The following is a 21,789-nucleotide window of genomic DNA, read 5'->3' on the forward strand; positions in this document are numbered from 1 at the left end:
AATGTCAGTTAAGGAATGAGTGAAAAAACACTAGTCAGCTCTCCTGACAGACTGTTCAAACTCCTGATATGGTTGACAGTTCCTACCTGTCATAGAGTCCATCAAAACTGGCGTTGGTAGCCTATTTTCGATGGAATCTCATACAAACTAATGACATTGTATCGAGGACAGAACCAGCATGGTATGAACCACCCTGATGTAGAACCGCATTAAAGAGAACACACTGCATCTTAACATAACCACCAAATGCGACCCACATTACAGCAGTACAGGTGCACTGTTGCTATTGTATTGAAGATGCAGGGAAGAGAATCGAGCAGTAGCCAGACAGACAGTAGCCAACACAACAAAGTGAGAGACATCCCAAAGCTGGAGGAAGGGAGAGCTGCTGCTATTTTTAGTGCTAGAGGATGAATCATTTCCCACCCTGTGATCCGTTGATTGTTTGGCGAGGAATTAGAAATGGCCAGAGGAACACTTCCTGTCTCAGATCAATCCCAAGTTATCAAACTCTCCTCATGGGGACGGCAAGACCAACCAAGTCTGACCAAGAAAGAATGCCACTGTGTGCAGGGTAGGCAGACACATCCTGCATATACACACTCACTCACACTCACACACACACTCACACACGCACACACACAAACACACGCATACATAAATCCACACTCAGACATTCACAAATGCCATTATTCACACCATAACAGGATCCTTTCCAGACAAAGATTGGAAGAAAGGAGGATAAAAACAGAACCTCGTTGTTCATAATAAATAGTCCATGTCTCCATTAGAAAGAAACGAGGCTAACTTAATTACAGTCCACTGCCAATCATAAACTCCACATACTGAAGCTAGCTCTCTCCTGGAAGAGTGTCATGGTTTCCTGTTCTATAAATGGTAGACGTGGTTTATTCAACGACTCCATTGTCTCTCGGTTCCCCCGGCAGTTATGGGCTCCCAAACTGGCAGTAAAATGCAGGTGTCCTGGGAAGGCTAGGATGGATGTCCACCTCCAAGTTACTGATGTAAACCCATCAGACTGCAGTCCGGGACAAGATAGGGTTAGAACAGACTGGGACGGGACGGGGTCCTGCTTGATCAAGGTGAACATCCTGCAGGTTTACTATGTTTCACACTCATTAGGGACAATTCATGATTTTACGTGCCAGGAGTCCATGGCAGATTGTGTAATTTTGTAAACCTGATTTAACATTTTACTCAATAGGGGTCTTAAGAGAGTGATATATTTAGTCCACATATTAACATTTTTGGTTCCGATGTGTTTATTGTATGCACCTTCCTGCCAAAGTAAATTCCTTGTCTGTGTGAACTTTCATGGCGAATAAATCCCATTCTGATTCTGATTCTGTGCAGCCATTGTTGATATTTCTTCAGGTTGGCTATTGTCAGTTGAAGGCAGATACCATTTTTCTTTCGGGGCAAAGCAAAAACATAAACAACAACAACAACAGAGAGGAAGCTGGGACTACAACCCCCAGTGCCCTCTACCACCCACTCCTACTGTGGTGCAGCCAATCATACAAGTAGGAACCAGTGAAAGGCTCTTCTGTGGGTACAGCCTGATAGTCTACACAACAGCATTCTTGTTGTTTTGGATGACATCAATGTGTGTGTGATTGTATGTTATGTGTGCTCACAGAACTGAGGTTCAGAAGAGCAAACCCAGACAGTGAGTGCACATATATCCTGTAATAGGCATGTTGTAAGAGTAAGCCGAGACAGGTAGGCAAAACATTTAGTATGCGCAGAGCAGATACACATGCACGCATCAACACACACAAACTAATCTGCACCTGTCCCCACTCCCCATTCATCATTACTAGGACAAAAACACAAAATTGCTTTTCTTCAGAGCTCCTCAATGCAATTATTCTGCCATCTCTTACCCTCACGTACCAAATGAGAGGTTAGCACAGTTGCTATCAAGCTACAAGCGAAATATTAACCGTGTGAATGTGGAAAGCAGGCAAACAGAAGCTGGGGCCCACTCATCTGTTAGTGGGCTGAATGGCCATCATTAGCATGATGCTCCAGCAGCACCCTGCAATGCAGCGACACACACACAATGGCGAGTGCCACGCTTCCCCCTGCCGTTCCCCCAGAAAAGCCCTTTTGTTCCAACAGCATCTGGACCTGACTTCCATGCATTCGAGGCTGATGACCCCCTCCCTCCCTCCTCCCTCCATTCCTCTTCTCCTCTCCTTCTCCTTTCCACCCCTTCTCAAAAACCTGCTCTGCCTCAGCAAGCCCCCCCCCCTCTCCCCCCCTTCTCGTCCACTCTTCACACACTCTCTCACACCTCCCCCCTCCTTCTCTCAGCTACAGAGTGCAGCCGTCTCCTGGTCCTTGAAAAGAAGGTCTGTGTACTAGTGGGCCTTACACAAAGCCTGCAGGCTGAATTAGAAAACCAAAGAGAAAAAAGCACCACGGCTACTGGCCATCTGTCCCTCTGGGTTGGACGTGCCTACCCGTGTGTGCCTGCCCCCCCCCCCCCCCTCTGCTTCCCTCACCTAATTCCCATCCCCACCCCCACCTCTCTCCGCTCCTGTAGCTTGTATAGACACCATCAACTACCACACTGCCATGCATCTACCTTGCTCCCCTGCCTGTATACGTTCCAGCCTTCACAGATCAGATGGCGGATGGGCAGAATGAAGAGCGGGACGAGAGAATAAGGCGAGCTGCCACTTGCCTGGATGTAGAAAGAGCCGGAGCCAGCGAATCAAGCCGTAATCCTTTCTTTGTGTGAGCGGCAAACAGAGAAATTTGTCTCCAACAATGATTCCCCGAGATCGGCAGTGGAGTGGAAAACGGGAAAGCGAGAGAGAGGAGGGAGGGAGAGGGAGAGAGAGAGAGAGGGAGCTACGGCGAGAGAGATCAGCAGAGACGGAAAGACAGCAAGAGCAGCGAGCGTGTGACAGAGAGAGAGAATGAGAGAGAGAGAGGCAGCAGCCACCGTCAAGCCACAGGGACTCTGACACTCACTGTAGGATTTGAAGTGAAAGAAAGGAGAGCGAGAGGGCAGACAGAGAGAGGGAGAACGAGAGGAATCAGGTGGGGGAGGGCGGAAGGCTTGGTTTGCTGGGTGGCTAGAACACTGGGATAATGTAGAGATAACCTAGGTCCCTGAGCAGCAGCTGTAGACGAGAGAGGGAAATGAATCCCGCGTGAGAGGGACTTTTTCTGTCAGTTGTGACATTTGCAGCACATGATAACAATGGCCATCTGTAGCAGCAGGACTGGGGAGGAGGGAGAAGCGAGGAGGGAGGAGGGGAAGAAGGGAGGGTTAAAGAAGGGGTGGGGAGTTCACATGGCGAGTGTCCTCTTCCTAAAAACACAAAACAACAGTCAAAGCATCCCTGGCGTGAGGACAAACACCTGTTTGAGTCAGGCGGGGGGGGGGGGAGACAACACCACATGTGCTGGGAGAGGGGGAGGAGGACTAGAAGAGAGAAGGACAAAGGAAAGAGACAAGTTGGGTTTTTATTTTGCCTCTTTTTGTCAGACAGTGTTTGCCTTGTCATGCTATTAAAACATTTGTATGCTACTCTTGTCTTCAGTCACATTTCTTAGAGAAGGAGAGACAGGAAGAGGGAGTACAGAAAATATGTATCTCTCAAAATCACAATGTTTGATTTCGAATCCATTCTACACCAACACATGTCCATTTTGAAGGTTGTATCACATTGCATATCTTCATGATCTTTAACAGAATCTTTCAACATCAGAAATATTCCAACAGCTTAGTCAGTGAAAATATCAAGTCAGGTCACTGATTTCACCTCTGCATCTACACCCCAGTCAACCTTTCTCCACTCTTATTCTCAGCACATTTTAAATCAAGCCCAATCAGTTGTAAAATATCTTATTAATGGTTAAATAGGGGCTCCTCTCCATGCATGAACCTTTTGGAGGATATGTTAAGGTAACAGTCTGCCTGGCACCAGTTCTGTCTCATTTTCTCCTTTTCTAAAATGTAATCGAATATGCAATATGCAATGTATACATCAAACATAGGTGTTTTACAGGTAATATTCTATATTTGAATATCTTACAAGCAGGCCATAGGATCCTAGCATTATTTCAGCCTGTAGCCTTTCCTTTGGTTGTGTGACCTAAATTACGGTTGCTCAACAGCAAAAAGCAGTAGGAATCCCTGGCCTGTACTAGCCCTGCTCCCTCTCCCCTGCTCCCTCTCCCCTGCTCCTGTACCCTGCTTCTCCAGCCCTGCTCCCCAGCCCTGCTCCCTCTTCCCTGCTCCCCAGCCCTGCTCCCTCTCCCCTGCTCCCCAGCCCTGCTCATCCAGCCCTGCTCCCCAGCCCTGCTCCCTCTTCCCTGCTCCCCAGCCCTGCTCCCTCTCCCCTGCTCCCCAGCCCTGCTCCCTCTCCCCTGCTCCCCAGCCCTGCTCATCCAGCCCTGCTCCTCCAGCCCTGCTCCTCCAGCCCTGCTCCCCAGCCCTGCTCCCTCTCCCCTGCTCCCCAGCCCTGCTCCTCCAGCCCTGCTCCCTCTCCCCTGCTCCCCAGCCCTGCTCCCTCTCCCCTGCTCCCCAGCCCTGCTCCTCCAGCCCTGCTCCTCCAGCCCTGCTCCCCAGCCCTGCTCCCTCTCCCCTGCTCCCCAGCCCTGCTCCTCCAGCCCTGCTCCTCCAGCCCTGCTCCCCAGCCCTGCTCCCTCTCCCCTGCTCCCCAGCCCTGCTCCTCCAGCCCTGCTCCTCCAGCCCTGCTCCCCAGCCCTGCTCCCTCTCCCCTGCTCCCCAGCCCTGCTCCCTCTCCCCTGCTCCCCAGCCCTGGTCCTACAGCCCTTCTCCCCAGCCCTACTCATCCAGCCCTGCTCCCCAGCCCTGCTCCCCAGCCCTGCTCCCCAGCCCTGCTCCTCCAGCCCTGCTCCCCAGCCCTGCTCCCTCTCCCCTGCTCCCCAGCCCTGCTCCCTCTCCCCTGCTCCCCAGCCCTGGTCCTACAGCCCTTCTCCCCAGCCCTACTCATCCAGCCCTGCTCCCCAGCCCTGCTCCCCAGCCCTGCTCCCCAGCCCTGCTCCTCCAGCCCTGCTCCCCAGCCCTGCTCCCCAGCCCTGCTCCCCAGCTCTGCTGCTGCCTTGCCCATCCCCTGATACCTTATCTAGAGCCCAACATGTTCACATGTTCACATAATCAAGCAGGAAATCTATTTTCAATATATCAGAAAATCATAATCCTGAGCAGGCTGGCCATCGGGCACCGGGAAGCTCAGATAGGAGGATTTACCAGTCACATGGCAGGGAAGGAGAGAGAGAGAGAGAGAGAGAGAGAGAGAGAGAGAGAGAGAGAGAGAGAGAGAGAGAGAGAGAGAGAGAGAGAGAGAGAAGGACACAGAGAGATTGAAAGAGCAAGTCAGTAAGCGAGAGAGGGAGCGAGAGAAAAACAGAGATTGAGAAAGAAAAGAGTTGAACCAAAAAAATTGAGAAAATATTAATCCAGCCTAGAAACCCCTTTTCAAAGTGGTACACTGCCCGAGTAAAACTATGTCCTAACACAAAACACACATTGATAGCAGACTAACTGACACAGTCACGCACATACGACACACACCACCACAGATGCAGGAACAGCAGTTGTGTGTGTAAGGAAAGACAATCGCTCTTCACTGACCGTGCTTGTGCATACAGAAACATGTGATCATGAATACAGCATCCCATGGGAAAACACAAGGATGGATTGAAAATGAACAAACACACACACACACTGTGGATTTGTGATCAACTGTATTCAGTCCTCAAAAATACACTTTGGGGTTCATTTCCAAGTCTTCACAGAACTATAGACTAACAGATCTACCAGAACAGAGCCCTCCACCAGCCACAGCAGACAGAACCAGTCCGACTTAAACAAGCACACATTCGGGAAACTAGGGGTCTGTCGAGCAATTGTACGATCAAAGCACTGATTCAACTGCCACAAATATTACAGTTGTCCAGTCTGACATCTGCCTGAGTGTTTGGCCTTCAGCACTCTGTCTGCTGGAGCTACGGGAAACAGCTATGGAGCAGCTCTCCAGGGAGGGGGACAGGGAGAGGGGACAGGGAGACAGAGGGGGATAGGGAGAGGGACAGGGAGACTGGGGGGGACAGGGTGGGGGACAGGGTAGGGGACAGGGAGAGGGACAAGGAGAGAGACAGGGAGGGGAACAGGGTGGGAAACAGGGAGACAGAGGGGGATAGGGAGAGGGACAGGGAGACTGAGGGGGACAGGGTGGGGGACAGGGTAGGGGACAGGGAGAGGGACAAGGAGAGAGACAGGGAGGGGAACAGGGTGGGGAACAGGGAGACAGAGGGGGATAGGGAGAGGGACAGGGAGACTGAGGCGGACAGGGTGGGGGACAGGGTAGGGGACAGGGAAAGGGACAAGGAGAGAGACAGGGAGGGGAACAGGGTGGGGAACAGGGAGACAGAGGGGGATAGGGAGAAGGACAGGGTGGGGGACAGGGTAGGGGACAGGGAGAGGGACAAGGAGAGAGACAGGGAGGGGAACAGGGTGGGGAACAGGGAGACAGAGGGGGATAGGGAGAGGGACAGGGAGACAGAGGGGGACAGGGTGGGGGACAGGGTAGGGGACAGGGAGAGGGACAAGGAGAGAGACAGGGAGGGGAACAGGGTGGGGAACAGGGAGACAGAGGGGGATAGGGAGAGGGACAGGGAGACTGAGGGGGACAGGGTGGGGGACAGGGAGACAGAGGGGGATAGGGACAGGGTGGTGGACAGGGAGAATGAGGGGGACAGGGTGGGGGACAGGGTGGTGGACAGGGAGACAGAGGGGGACATGGAGACAGAGGGAGACATGGTGGGGGACAGGGTGGGGGACAGGGTGGGGGACAGGGTGGGGGACAGGGTGGTGGACAGGGAGACAGAGGGGGACAGGGAGACGGATGGGGACATGGTGGGGGACAGGGTGGGGGACAGAGTGGGGGACAGGGTGGTGGACAGGGAGACAGCGGGGGACAGGGAGAGGGACAGGGGAGAAGAGATGCTTACTGTCCCCTGCCAGCTGGACATCCAGTATATGCTACTACCCATCATACCGTATACAGTAGGTAGTGACTGACATGGCTCTTGGGATCCTGGCTAATTCTCCAGCTTGGCTTTGAAAAGGGAGAGGAGGAGGGGGCTACTCACAAGGCACAGCATGGCGGTACAGGTTGGCCCGGATGGTCTGCTGAAGCTCATGGTCTGGAGAGGACTTCTGGAACCTCAGGCTCAAGTAATGCTTCAGGTCTTTGTTCAACTTGTGACCTGGGGAACGTACACAAACACACACACACATACACAAATACACACACACACACATACATATACACACACACATGCCCTTTAGACTATGGAAAGATACTATCAGGAATAATATTACTCATCACTACATTCTTATTGTCTGAAACATTTGCAATATTGTCTGACATTTGACCAGCAATAAAGCACAAAGACTGCCAAATGCTTGGATTCCAGTGACCTTTTAGTTGTTGAAAGGCTCTTGGAAGCTCAAATGGGGCATTTAAACATGTGAGGAAGATGATTGTTTTTAATATTTCTGCATTGATAATAAAATAAGGGACTTGGGACAAAAGAAGAATAAGGCAGTAATAATCTGTAAAGAGAGAGAGAGAGAGAGAGAGAGAGAGAGAGAGAGAGAGAAGGAACATAGAGTTTGTGAATAGAGGGATAAGCTCAGGGACAGAGGTGGGAGGAGATAATTGATTAGCCTGTTCCCTGATTGGCTTGTGCTTCTCGGCTTAGGATAGCATCTCTCCAATCAGAGCGTGCGATGCTGTCTCTCTCTGACTGTGTAGCGAAACTCGGTCGTCACAATGGGGCCAGATGGCCAGAGCTCGCTCTCACGCCAGGGTCTCATTTAGGACCATTTAATGATCTCCAAATATATGATCCATGTCTGGGGAGCTGGCCAGGGCCTTTCCCAGGGTCTCCTGAAGGGTCCAGACTGACCGTGGATGGACACTACCTGACTGTCTGGGAATAATAAAAGCTTGCTACCAGGACATCAGTACTCTGCATCCTCATGAGTCCTCATGGATCCTCTATGTTTTATTCAATGCACTAGTTTGCCTTCCATCACAGGCGATGTCCAGCTGCCCACCATTTTTTATCAGGGACAGCGTAAATAGTACCGATACCTTAAATGCAGACATTCTTTGTCCACACAGTGTCCATCAGTGAAGACATTTTCTGGCAAACGACTGTGCTGTATTTTTCCATTCCCCAACACAAACACACGCACACAGCCCTCTGTGTGATTCTGTGCAAGCAAAGCACAGTCAGGTAATTGTTACCTAGCAACCAGCCAGTGCTGACAACCATCGTTATAGTCCCTGCTAAGCAAGCAGCACTAGGATAAAAAAATATAGCAACAAAACACACACACATGCACAGCAAACACACAAGCACACAAACACACACACACCCACACAGGTCAATATGTACATCCTCTGCGTCCTATATTCCTCAAATAGATGTGTAAACGATATGCATCTCCAGTATGACAGTGATAAAACTGCATTAATCACAGCCAATCAATAAACACTAATACTACAACCATGTACAATGTAGAACATTGCCATGGCGTTCTGAAGGTGGGGTGATGTCAGCTCTCCTCTCTGGGCCTCCCCAGGGGGGGGACCACCATTAGGCAGGAACAGCGCCCCTCCTGTGGCTGGGGAGGACAGGCAGGGGCATGAGGGGCGCAGGCAGCCCAGGTTTCATGCTCCATCAATGAGGAAGTCATCAAATATTTAATATTTCCAAGGATTACAGCCATGTGCCACAGGGATTACAACCACACTGTGGCGCATGCGTGTGTGTCGGCTGCTTCCGTTGCGAAGCAAAATCTCTGTATGTCTCCGTCTTTTTCTCTCTCTATTTTTTCCATTTCTCTCTCTACTGATAGAGAAGGGCACAGCCCCTGACATTTCCCTCTCATTCTCAGACAGGCCAACACAATATTCCTGCATCAATGTCTAAGCGTGGAAGATCCCTTGGTCGTTAGGAGAGGCTGATATTTGTCTGCTGAGATGCTCCTGATCCGCTCTCTCACAGACAATGAGTTCATGATCAGTGTTGGGTTGAGAAGCTGAGGCAAATCCCTCATGGTACACTCTGGCCCAGATAAGGAGCTGAGGGAACACAGAGAGGTCAAGCACCCATCTCAAACACACACACACTTGACCACTTCTCATCCACACATACACACACATACAAAACATAATAAGATAGAATATCTGTCTTCTGAAGTCTTCTGATCAGGTCCAAAAATGTCATTTACAGTAACTCCCTACAAATGTTTAGAATAGGGTATGTTAGTGGATGATAATAGGTTCCTGGGTATGGAGCTAGAGTGAGGTTTAACAGGGTATTGGAGATGGGTCCTCCTCACACAAATCACAGAAGTCCACTGGGACACGTGAGAACCCAGTGAAACAGGAGAGAAGCCTCGAGCATGGGGCAGACATTTGGCCTGTTGCTTGCTGTGGCTGAGTGTCCAGAGGTCAGAGTGTGTTTCCAGAGTTGTGTGTGAGTGTTGTAAAGGCCTAAGAGATGAACAGGGGTGTCAGGCTTCCGCCCACATAGGGAGAGAGATAGAGAAATGGGTTTAACCCAAATAAGAGTGGATTATACATGCTATGCCTCCATGCCTCGAGTCAACATTACATAACCTTAAATCTAGTTATGCTTCCCTGTCTTATTTAGGGGGGAGGAGCATGCCACAGTGGTTTCTATCATGTAATGACACACAGATTCTCTCTCTCTCTTTAACTCCCTCTTTTGCACTCTTACATTTCACACAGCACTGTTGATGAGAGTCCAGTGTTTAGGGTCAGAGAAAGAAACTGATCCCTCCTGCATGTTGTTTTACGATGCAGACTCCTGTCAGCGAGAGAGAGACCATATGGCCATACCTGCAACACCAGTATAAGATTGAACTGAACAACTGGCAGCCGCTTTCTTTGCAACAGCTGTCATCAGTCTAATTCACTGCTATTATGTGTCACTCACGGTTGAGGCAATCTAAAAGCTAGGTGGTTCACAAGAAGGCAAATCTCCTAAATCCCAGGAGGCTATCATTATGTTTGTGCACAATAAAGACAGTTAAGACTGTGTTTGTGTATGTGCGCGTGTGTGTTCGGGTGGATGTCTTTTTATTTCTTCATCCTGGCTATCATAGTGAGAGACTGGGTGTTTCTATGAGTGTGTGTGTGTGTTTATGAGAGGCTCTTCAGCTGCTGATTGGGATTCTGCTCTTGTCTCTCAGCTCAACACTGCCCTCTGTGTCTCCAAGCGTCACCGCCAATTCTGCTTCACACAGCCCCGTTACCACAGCAACCCAGGGCCAGCTAGCGAATGGGCGCTCTGTGTGGTAACCATGTCCTGCTGCCCCCCACTGGCCAATGTGTGAAGTTCTAAATTCAAACTACATGTGTGGTCTGAATCAGACACAAGTTTAGCATTATTTGGTTAAAATATTAATGGCTACAGTCTGGAATAATTCAATGATAATTGAATTATAGTATTGAAAAATAACATTTGAACAACCTTCCATATAAATCATGCAGTTAGTTTGATAAGGAAGACCATATGAGGATGTACAGTACACTATTATCTGTGTCATGCACGTCACAGACTGTACTTTCTCTGGAGTAGAGTGATAGGACAAGTGTGGACCTCCCAGACTCCCAGCCCCCTAGAGGATAAGGCAGTGCACATCTGAGATCCCTAAATTACAACTGTTCACAGGCAGCATGAGTCAGCAGATAAGACTCAGTAATACTCTTCTGTTGTTGGTAAACACACACTGGATTGGCTAATTACTGTCCACAGAAGGCCTGCCTGGCTAACCCAGCTAACAGGAACAGCAAGGGACAACAAGTACCAAACCCAGTTCTGACAGCTCTGAATAGCTTCCTCCGGTTGTCTTATTCTTCATAAAGATAGAATGATGAGGGATGGAGCGAGCAGTGGAGGAGGCTGACTGATACTGAGGAGAACTTTGGAGATGCGTCACGAATAGGTCTGTCTGGCGTTAGTCTGATGTGGGAGTGTGAAGAGATTGTGAGTCCAGGCAGAGGATGAGTGGTCAGTACATGGTGAGTGATGGTAGTTTGCCAGTCCTGTGTGCCAGCCTTGGCTTTGCATCTCTCTCTGTCTCAGGAGGGCGTCTTTGGCACAGTCTGGGTGTCAAACGGTAGCCAGACGGACATAAACACTGTAAGAAGAGGAGCACTGGGAGACAGAGGGATGCTGGGAAGAGTCCATGTTGAAGCACCTGTCACAAACACACACACACGGATACACACGCACGCATGTACGGGCACACGTATAAATAACCACACCAAAACACACTCCAATACACATTCACACATATTGTATCTCTCACACTCACACACACACACGTGCAGTGCACACACATACAAACACGGGCACACACACCCGCATCCCTCACACACAAAGCCATGTAAGCACTTCAGCAGTGGACTAATCAAACCCCACCTGTGGTAATGACACAGAGGTTTATGGGGCGATGCGAGATGGCCTCCTGGAGTGGCTCTCAGAGAGGAGTCTCCCTGTTGTTCATGGAGGTGACCCCTCCGGGCTCTGGGCCATGAAGGATCCATCTGCACGGCAAGGTCAGCACCCACACCCATCTCAGCAACACCAGGAGTATACAAACAGACACCCTCTAACATTACACTCCCTTCATCATCCAACTGGCTGATACTAATGTCTACAAAGCAAACATGGCCAGGTGTATAAGACCAAACACTCAGGAACAGCTCAAACTGTAGCAGTGATAACTCGAAACCAGCCCTCACATTTACCATTGATCACCTTATTTATGTTGTGGGAAGTATGGAATTAGAGGTGCTCTATGCCAAAATGTTAGTGGGACTGAGAGATTGAAGACATCAGACAACACCCATCTCATCTGTTATCACCTATTCATTAGGAAGGCTCTGCATCTGCCTCAGGCTGTACTGCCTCTATTTCTGTCTGCTCTGTCTCTGCCTCTGTATGCTTTTCTGCTCTGCCTCTTGCTCTAACTCTGTCTGTTCTTCCTCTGCTCTCTGACTCATTAGAGCTGATTTTGGAGAAGTTTTACATCTCTTACTGCGTTGCATACCTCTCCCAAGCAGTCTCCAGATGATAACACAGAGCTCACACTGAGAACAAAGAGACTGCATTTCCTCCCGACTCCAAATAATATTGTATTTCCTCTCACCGATTCCAAATAATAGCTCAAGAGAAGGAACTGGAAATGCTGATTCCTAAACAGTCAAATCCATTGTTCCAGCGGTTTCCTGTGTGTCTTGGGCTCCCTCGTCAGTCAGCACTGACCTCTCATGTTTCAGATGATGGCAGTTAACTGGGCATTATCCACCACTCCTCTGGAAAAGATCTGTCTGAGAGACTTAGGGATGCAACCCAAGAGCTAATCAAATCCTATTGCTTTCAGCTGAGGAATGTGTCTGATGCACTCTGAGATAAAGCTCTGCTGTTATCTAGCCATTATCTAGGTTAGGTTGAGAGCTGAGGATGACTTCACTGAGTTGATGATCAAATAATGTTGTCTGTCAGTCATACCAACAGGCATGTGGGTTTATAAAAACACACATACAGGCACAAGTGCACATGCTTACATGCACACAGATGGGAGCAGTAGACACGGTTCATCTGACAACCACACATGTGTATGAGCAGACCACTTACTACCACCATATGTTGCTGCTTCAACAAGGCCTGCAATCACTGTGGCAAAATGGAGAGGAAAAAACAGCAATCAGAGAGAGACTGTGCCTAAAGCTCTGAACTTGTCCTGTGCCTCCCCCTAATTATCCCTGTGCCCTGGCCCAACCCACCCAGGGCTGCCCTCATCTTTGCCCATTCCTGGCTCATCTTCCTGGGGTGCCAACAAAAGCAGGGACTCCTTCGAGCACCAAAAGGGATAAATGAGAGGGGAACCATTTTTAGTACATGCAGACTAAAAGCAGACTTTCCCCCTAAGCTCCCCAGTCTGTTTGAGCTGAAATGTCCTCTTAGCTTTTCCTTCACATCGCCTGTCTTGACAGATCAGTTTGCCTCCAGCCCAGATTCCTGGCTATCTTATAACAACTTAGAGACATTTTGGCCCAGTTCTCTGGACAAGGCAGACTGACACAAGGCAGTTTAGAACACTTGGTCTACTGCTCTGGCATACATGGCATTTCAAGTAGAATGGGTGGATTGACTAAGCTGGGCAGAATGGGCACTGGGGGCACTGGGGGCAGGCCTGACCCAGTTTGCCAACACTAGGCTGCTGAGTCAGAGAGAGCAGTGCACAAATACTCACACACAGAGAGGCATGCAGACAGAGACAGTTAGTAATGCTCAAGCACACCACATCTACTAAATATAGTCAAAAGAACCCAGGACTTCTGCTCCCATTCCTCTGTCACTTGATGAGAAGAGCAGAGAGGATGAGGAGAAGGAGGTGGCAAAATAGAGAACAAAATGAGAGAGAGGGGGAGAGTAAGAAAGAGAGAGAGAAAGAGAGATAGGGGGGGGGGGGGTTGTCCGGGTCCATACTCTAGCATGGCACTGTGTCAGATAAATACAGATATTTAAATTCCTGCCACTCCCAACTATACCCATTTAACCAACTTTGTGTTTTTGTCAAATACCAAACTGTACATAATCCAGATGGTAAATTGTGTACAATAGTTTAATGCTTGCCAGCAAGGTGACAGATTTGAACATATTGGTGGGAAGTCCCCTCTCCTGCTGTTAGAAAAGATGTAACTGTTATCCTGCATAAGAATGATTCTGTATTCAGTATTCCTTGTGTGCAAAGAGAGGCCAAACCTCAAATCTGAACTCTGGATAACACTAGGCTTACGTAAACAAGGGGACCTGGGCTTGACCACTATCTTACTGGAGAGGCCATAAAAGAGTTGGTCAAGCTTAGAGGGGTCAAAGAGTGCACACACACACACACTCAAACACGCACGCACACACGCGTGCCAGGTCTACGCAAGGGAGCCAATGAAGAACAGCCATGGGACATTTGCATGCCTTTGTTTTAACCAATGACTGTCAAGAGCGGGGCTGTTTAAATAGCTCGCTAGCACAACATGCTAGCAGACAAACTTTGTAGCACAATGGCGTGTGAGGTTTTGTCTCCTTGTGGCCGCAAGCAATAAAGCTTTCTTAACTTGTTCACCGACTGACTGTGCAATGCTTGATAGATTTATATTCCTGACACCTGCATATCAGCTGTCAAGGTGATCGATCCCAGAGGTAGAGTGCGCATGCACGTGTGTGCGTGTGTCCCTAGCAGTGGAAACTTACAGAGTTCTCTGACCCTAGGCTCGACCAGATGGTTTACTTAGTACAGATAAGGTTAAACATATTTATGGCATTTCTAGTAATATAATGGTCAGCCCAGGTCAGTTTGTTTACGGAAGCCTAGTGTTATCTATAGGTCATGTGAGGAGGGGGTTCTCTGCTGACAAGGAAGACTAAGCTCCAGTATTCAGTATAAAACGTTACATTCTTAATTTCTCCGACATAAGTCCACATTCAACATTCAAATATGCAGTAGCATCAGGCCTCAAGTTTCCTGTACAGTATTTTAGGAATTGTGCCAGTAAGCTTATGTGTGAATATGACATTAAAACTAGCCCTTGATAGCTACTGAAGATGTACTGTCAAATAACCACAGCAACGGAAAGGCTGACAGAGTCCCATTTCAATCATTTTAATGTCTCAGCGATAGCTGTGCCAAACAACTCAGGTCACAAAGTCAAGTTCAGGATAATTGAAATGTCACTGTGACCGAGAATTGTCGATTGTCGATGAATCATCCTTTTAGTGAGTGTTGTCGGGTCATCACGTGGTCATGGATTCCTTCAGCTCCAGATGTGCACCCCAGTGGCCAGGCCAGATCTTCACTCAGCTCCCGCTTTTAGCACCGGAGCTGAGCTTCCATCAGGATGCCTCTGCTGAATGCCATGGTTGCCTGGCGTCATGTCTGGATGTTACACACACGCTCAGCTTGTCATGCTCTAGTTAGAGCTCTCTTTTCCACAGGAAGGGATGACCATGGGTGATAGGACACAGATGAGATGACTGTCCCAGCCCGGGCCAGGCTGCCAGCTCCTGCCGCCTGAGACTCCTCCCACTGCAGGGGCCTGTCACATCAAGCCAGCAAGGATGGAGGAACTCTCCTCCGAAAGATTAGAGGGACCTTTAGTAGTCCAGGACCATGAAATCAACCCAATTTTCATGTTTGTCTTCCTTTTCTAACTAGCATTGAACCAGTGGGATGTACTGGCTGTTGCAGCTAGACTGGAGCAGCTGAGACACATCTTGAGCCGCCCTAATTCTGGAACCTCAACAGTGTTTAACTCAAAATTAATGTACATATGTAGAACACCCAAATGTACAAGAATAGCCCTTTAAAAGAGGGGCTATCCATCTCCTTGACAAAGAGCTGTGTGTGGAGATAGCACACCAACAGGCAACAAAGAGGCCTTCACAAAATAAATCAGTCATGTGAATCTCCTCAGCGACTCCTAAGGAAGAAGTCACTGTAACATTTTGCTGTAGAACAGCATTATTTTAGAAACCCCACCCAGGCACATTCTCCACTGAAATCAGCTATTGTGCGAACGATAGCTCTTAACAAGCCAATGGGAAGTTTGGAGCTTCGTTCACACTCTATACCAAAGACATTGATCAGAATGAATTGAAAGATTTTTTATAATAAAGAATGGACAAGGTGAACAAAGTTTGAATCTTTCTCCTAAGCAAACTCCTGAGATTGACGAGCTAAAAGCTTGGCAGCCTTCCACCTCATGCAGGCTGACAGCCTCAGATCTCCGATCAGAGCATCGTCAGCTCTGAAAGGGTCTTGGAACTCTGCTGCCTGCCTTGTTGTCATAATGCATCCCTTCAACAAATACATTTAATCCCACGGATCAATCCTGCCACTTACAACCTAATTATACCAGGACATTCAAGGCACACACCCTCTATGCACTTCAATCAAGAGAGAGACAGAGTGATGAGGAGAAAGAGAGACGGAGAGTGAGACAAATACCATATGAGACAAAAGCAGCAAGCTCCATCCCTCGCCTTGTTTACGTCTGCCCATCTGAGATGCTAATCACCGGCAAGGCATCAGAGTTCCTTCATGGTCTGACTGATTCTCACCCCACTGCTCCCTCTCTCTGTCTTTCCCTTCCTCTCTTCCTCCCTCGCCCCCCAGATATATTGGTGGGGCCCATTGTTTGTGGCTCCGACACAAAGCAGAGCATGAGAGTGACAGAAGTCTGCCCATCCCCGGGGGGTGACCATGACAACCAGACAGATGGTTCTAAGAACACAGAGACGCATCCACAGAGCTGGAGCACTCTGTGCTGCTGTGTGAGGAGATAAACAATACAAGTAGATGAACAGGTATGGTTCTCTAAAGACACTGATACAGATGAAAATACAATTGAACAGCACATAGATACCACTGACAGGACTCTTTATGCTTGTGTCGCAAAGACTCTTCATCTTGGGTTAAGAATGAGATCGGGAGATGAGGGCATGTGACGCTCTGGTGACAAAATGTTGCTAATGTCATTAAAACAACATCTATCTGGTGACACAAACCTTGTAGAGTGCCTGTGATGGTGGTGGTGCTCTCTGGAGTGACGAGAGCTGGCTGTAATCATGTTAAGCATTCATTAAACCAGTGACATGGCCGATCTTAGCCTAAAATGGAGCACTCCAGATAAGAATGGAACATGTCTCTGTATGTAACACCAGGGCCCAGTTTCCCAGACATGGATTAAGTCTAGTCCGGAAGTAAGAGGAAAATCCTATGAATATTTCCATCATTCCATGTTTTTAATGTAGGACTAGATGTGTAATACTAGACTGTGGAAGACCATAATCATCTATTGTCCATGCTACATCTACTGTCTCAAGCAAGGACCCAACAGCTCCTACTGGAATGACCAGGATATTTGGGTTGGATGTGGAGATCCCAGTGGAAGATGTGTGGGAAAGTGTGAGGCAGGGGGGCTGGAATGGGCAAATGGAACGTGGGGGAAATAGCAAAGGAGAGAGGTGAAGAGTTTAAGGTGATTGAGGGATGAGGGGGAGTGAGACTGTACATTTTGTAAACGGGGATAGGCAGCTGGGTAGAGAGGAGGGAGAGATGAAGGAATCTATAATGAAAGTAATGGAGGGGTTAGACTCAATGAGGATGGGAGGCTCTGGACAATGAGTAGAATCAATTCAAATTGTACACGGCAGATCATTTTAAATATTCAAAAATGTATTGAAAGTCCTATAGAAAGTAGAAGATTTGAATACTCTATCTCTAACTATTGTATGGCTCCAGTGGGTCCAAGACAAGCCCCATTTGAAGCCTCTCCTCCAAGTGAGTGTTAATTGTGGCTGCTGCCCTGGGTGATTTAACTAGGACTTGATGCATTGTCTTTGATGTGATATAACATCTTCACCCTGAGTCCTCTGACGTCCCTCTTAATGAGCTCCAATTGTATCCAGGACTGGGTATCAGAACATCGGGTTACTTTGGATCAGACAAGCCTATTAGTGAGATTCGTCAAAGTGTGTAATGACACATCATAAAGAGAGTGATAGAGTGTGCTGTGTGTTCTCGGGCAAATAAATATTCCTCGGCTCTTATAATAGTACATCTGCCGGGGACTTGGAATGTGAAAGCAGACTTGATGCAACCACGTTTCCCTTGAATCAATGTGTTTGTCGGGTCAGTCAAGGTATCCAACTCCATCCCTACAAATGGATAGATTTGACTTGGATGCACAATGTCATAGAGTTGCTTATAGATTACTGATAATGGAAAAGTGTCCTGGGTCCTGGGTCCATAATGTTGTAATGCATCCTTCCTTCCCTACTCCCTCCATGTGGTAATCAGGGACTTGCCAGGGACGAGTTGGGGATGAGAAACACAAACAAATGCCCTCCAGCACCCAGTGGCATAGGGATGAGTGATGACCTCAGGGGCAGGAGACATGGAGGACAGAAATGATGCTTTCTAACTGTGTGAGCAGCAGTGACTGCACTGTGTTTCCTGGTTTGGGGTGTATGTACAAGACAGCTCATGCGGCGTATGACAATGAGCACAGAAAAATTCAGGTAAAGACAACTAGAGAAAGAAAAGACAAGGACAAGGAGAGCGATAGATAATAAACTATAGCACACACACACACATACATACTAATCGACAAAATAAATGTACCACTAGCACAGCTCATATGTGGTTAAATATTGTGTTTCTTAAACACCAAGAGAGGAACAGGAAGTAAAATGATTGGCACTCCATCACCACCTTGTGAGGAGAGGTCAAACACACATTCATGACCTGTAAATCACAAACTAACATGAATCCACATTTTTTTCCAGGGAGGAGAAACAATGAACCGTGAACAAACAAATGGACTCTTCTGAAATGGTAATTGTCGGAAGCAGGTGTCAGTTTCTGATAAGCTCCTTAAAGTAAAAATGGTGGATTATGAATAACTGTACTGTACTGAAACCCTCTTGCAGACATTGAAAGCTCCTCCAGCCTATTTCTTCTCCAGTGGTGGGGAGGTGCGAGAGGGGTGCTATTTTGTGAAGCCCAGGTCTGTTTTCTCGGCATGTAATAAGGAAGAGACATGGCTGTGAGGATGCTGTGGTTTCACTGTGAGGAGACAGGTAATCTATGTAACAAGGAGCCCAGTCCACCAGATATTGCCTGCTCTGTCTAGGGATGAGCGAATAGAGCCATAGAGATGATGCGGCGATCACAAACCCAACTGCCAAAGATGTCACAATTAAACACACACACACACACACACAGCCCTTCATCATAGCCTGACCGATGTGCCACCGGTTCTAAGAGGACGTGTAAGCAGTGAGGTACAGGGTTGTTGACCTCTGACCTTGGGTTCAGGAGGGGTCAGATTCCAGCTGGGGCTGTTCTATCCTACACGCACATTGCTGGGAGAACACAACACTAAATACACACCACTTAGAAGACAGACATGCACCACAGTCACAACAACATAAGATAAAGAAAAGCAGAGATAAAAATGTATGTTAAAGTATTGCTCTAAAAACACACATTCTCAGGATCACCATCGTCAGAGACAATGCAACAGTGAATAAGTATAGTTGCTCTATCACTAAGATTACTTATTATATATAGTCTCTCCACATTTCCTCCCTACAACAGTGTTCACCCTCAATGATCTCTCTCCTCTGTCTGTTTCTGTCTGTCTCTACTGTATGTCTGACTCTCTGACTGTCTGAGATAAGCTCAGCTCATCTCACCCTCAACCCCCATCTGCACTTTTGACTGATCCCCTAACCTAACATCGAAAAGTCCAAATAATAATTTCCCTGGTCTTCAACATACCTCTACCTCAAACAACCAGCAGAGCCAAACTCTCTGCCCCCTCCCTCCCCCATCTACCCAGCCCTTCCCATGTCTACCCCCTCAGCGAGGCCAGATGCTGCAGTCTTCTGTAGAACAGCTGGGGACCAAGGTCACCTCTCTCCTATCTCCATTCTCCCTCTCAAACTCCTCTGAGAGTCAAGGACTGACAGACACACATAAGTTGAGAGGCTTATTTTCAAATAGAAATGGAAAAGACTTGAACATCAGATTCAATATCTGGAAGTGGCTAACTTAGAACAAAGATGTACCTCTGATAAGAGCTAAATAGTCATCAGCTGACAGTTAAAAATATGCCTCTGTCTCTCCACTTTTGTTTCAAACAACTGTCTCAGGAACAGGGTTATGTCTTGGTTACATAATGATGGCGCAGTTTTCTAATTTAATAGACCATTCATTGCCTTAAATAACTTCAAAATGAGTCTCTAATCTAAGAACCTAGTCGCATCTAATATAACTACAGTTTTCCTTCTAAGTACTGAGCACAAAGAAGAAATAGAAGAAAGCATGTCAGTCTGTGTGATATTATGTCAGGCTCACATAGGCAGGGTACCCAACAAATGGGAGAGAGAGTTGAACAACTTAAAAATATGAAGTTCACAGAAAAAAGAAAGAAAGAAAAAAACGTCTCCATGACTGAATTCAATGGTCAAATAGATCAAGAAAGATCAAAAGAATCTTCATCTACAGTGGCTATGATGAAGTTATTTGTGCTGATGTGAAAGGGAGAGACGTGTGTCCGATGAAGGAGGTTTTGTGTGTTAGATCAGGCCAGAGTCCTGCAGGGAAATGTAGGCCCTCACACTGACTCATCTGATGCATCTTTATTCTGTGGTCATTTCCAGCTGCAGTAGTCAGATCCAGCCAGATCGCACGGTCACTTAGATGATAAGAGTAGTACGCCTGTAGATACGAACACGGGGAAACACACCAGCGGAAGATTAACTTCAGAAAGAGACCTGGTCCTGTTCTAAACTTAACTCAAAAACATCAAGTGAAAAACTTAATATAGCTTGTCTTTCATTTTGCTTTACATTTATATGTAAAATAAGTGGCTGTGTGCAGTGAGTGTCTACTGATACCTGACCTTAGACTGAGGACGGGAAGACAACCTGTACATCGTTGGCCCAGTGCCCTGCAATGGTCCTATTCTGTGCTTGTACCATACTGTATGTGAGGCAGTGGATCCATCTATCTAACAATAGAGGGCAGAAAAGCCTCTGTTTTTGCTGATCTGAACTCTTGGATTAGGAGAGGGGTTTACTTTTTGAACCAAGGCATTTGGTTTGCAGTAAAATATACCTTTTCGGTGAAGTAAATAGTCATGTCCGTGTCAGTTTCACCTCTGAGGTCTTCTATAAGCAGCATCAAACAAACAGGCACTGCCATGTTTTGGAAGGAACCTGCGTTTTTAAAGATGCTGTAAAGCCGAACAGAAAATGACTTTTAACAGCACAGAAGAATGTGTTGTTAACTACCCATCCAAATTTAAATGAAAAAAGAAACACTGACAAGTATGTTAAATTAGGCTTTGAAATTGTGAGAAAATCATCAGTCTTCTCTACTTGATACTGAACTCTACTTGAATTTAGTAACAACAGCAACAACTATAGCTAAATCAATTGCAGATATCAGAACAGACCTTCCTGCAGTCTCTGTGTGTTTTATGTGTTAATTACTGAATCTTTGCATCGTACCAGCTGAGTAACAGAATTCTGTAATCTGACGTAGATACTAGGTGGCTGTGACGTAGATAGGTTGGGTTTTGCCCCCCTTATACAAAACCTGAGCTGAAATCTGGTGAGAAACTGTTCAACGGTCTAACTTCACATTTCAGTGTGATGTTTTTGCACTTTGCACATGCTTTCAGCAACTCATTTCACACTTATACAATGTACTGAGAAGCAAATCATGGAATTGTCTTTACAGCATCTTTAACAGCACGTTTTTTTTGTTGAAAATTGATTATGTAACACTGACAAGTTGAATAAATGTCGTTCATTGAGAAAGAAAGAAGATGTGGTTGTGGAGGAAATAAGGAAGAGAGGAAAAGCAAAGACAGATGCCAGATAAAGAGGGGGAAATAAGAGGATGGACTGATCAGAGATTTCTGTCTGTCATAAGCTTCAAGGGAGCAGGGAGGGATGGAGATGGAGATGGCTTAGGATCCCACAGCTGTTAACATACAGCACGTCAATCTGTCTCGGTCACACACACACACACACACACTCACACTCGCACACACAATATACCTACGTACATGCTTGTGAGTGTACACACACACA

At 47.4% G+C, this 21,789-nt stretch overlaps 1 protein-coding gene across 2 annotated transcripts in view; it reads right to left on the reverse strand.

Annotated features, from left to right (window-relative positions):
• The window catches only part of LOC124480836 (membrane-associated guanylate kinase, WW and PDZ domain-containing protein 1-like), a 73,387-nt gene that overhangs the window by 42,795 nt on the left and 8,803 nt on the right, over nucleotides 1-21,789 (reverse strand). For both annotated transcript variants that reach the window (XM_047040477.1, XM_047040476.1), the window contains exon 2: nucleotides 7,162-7,278. In XM_047040477.1, coding sequence (XP_046896433.1) covers nucleotides 7,162-7,278 — 117 coding nt within the window. The remainder of the gene's footprint in view (nucleotides 1-7,161; nucleotides 7,279-21,789) is intronic.

This window comes from Hypomesus transpacificus, chromosome 18 (genome assembly GCF_021917145.1).
Source record: "Hypomesus transpacificus isolate Combined female chromosome 18, fHypTra1, whole genome shotgun sequence".
Taxonomy (NCBI): Eukaryota; Metazoa; Chordata; class Actinopteri; order Osmeriformes; family Osmeridae; genus Hypomesus; species Hypomesus transpacificus.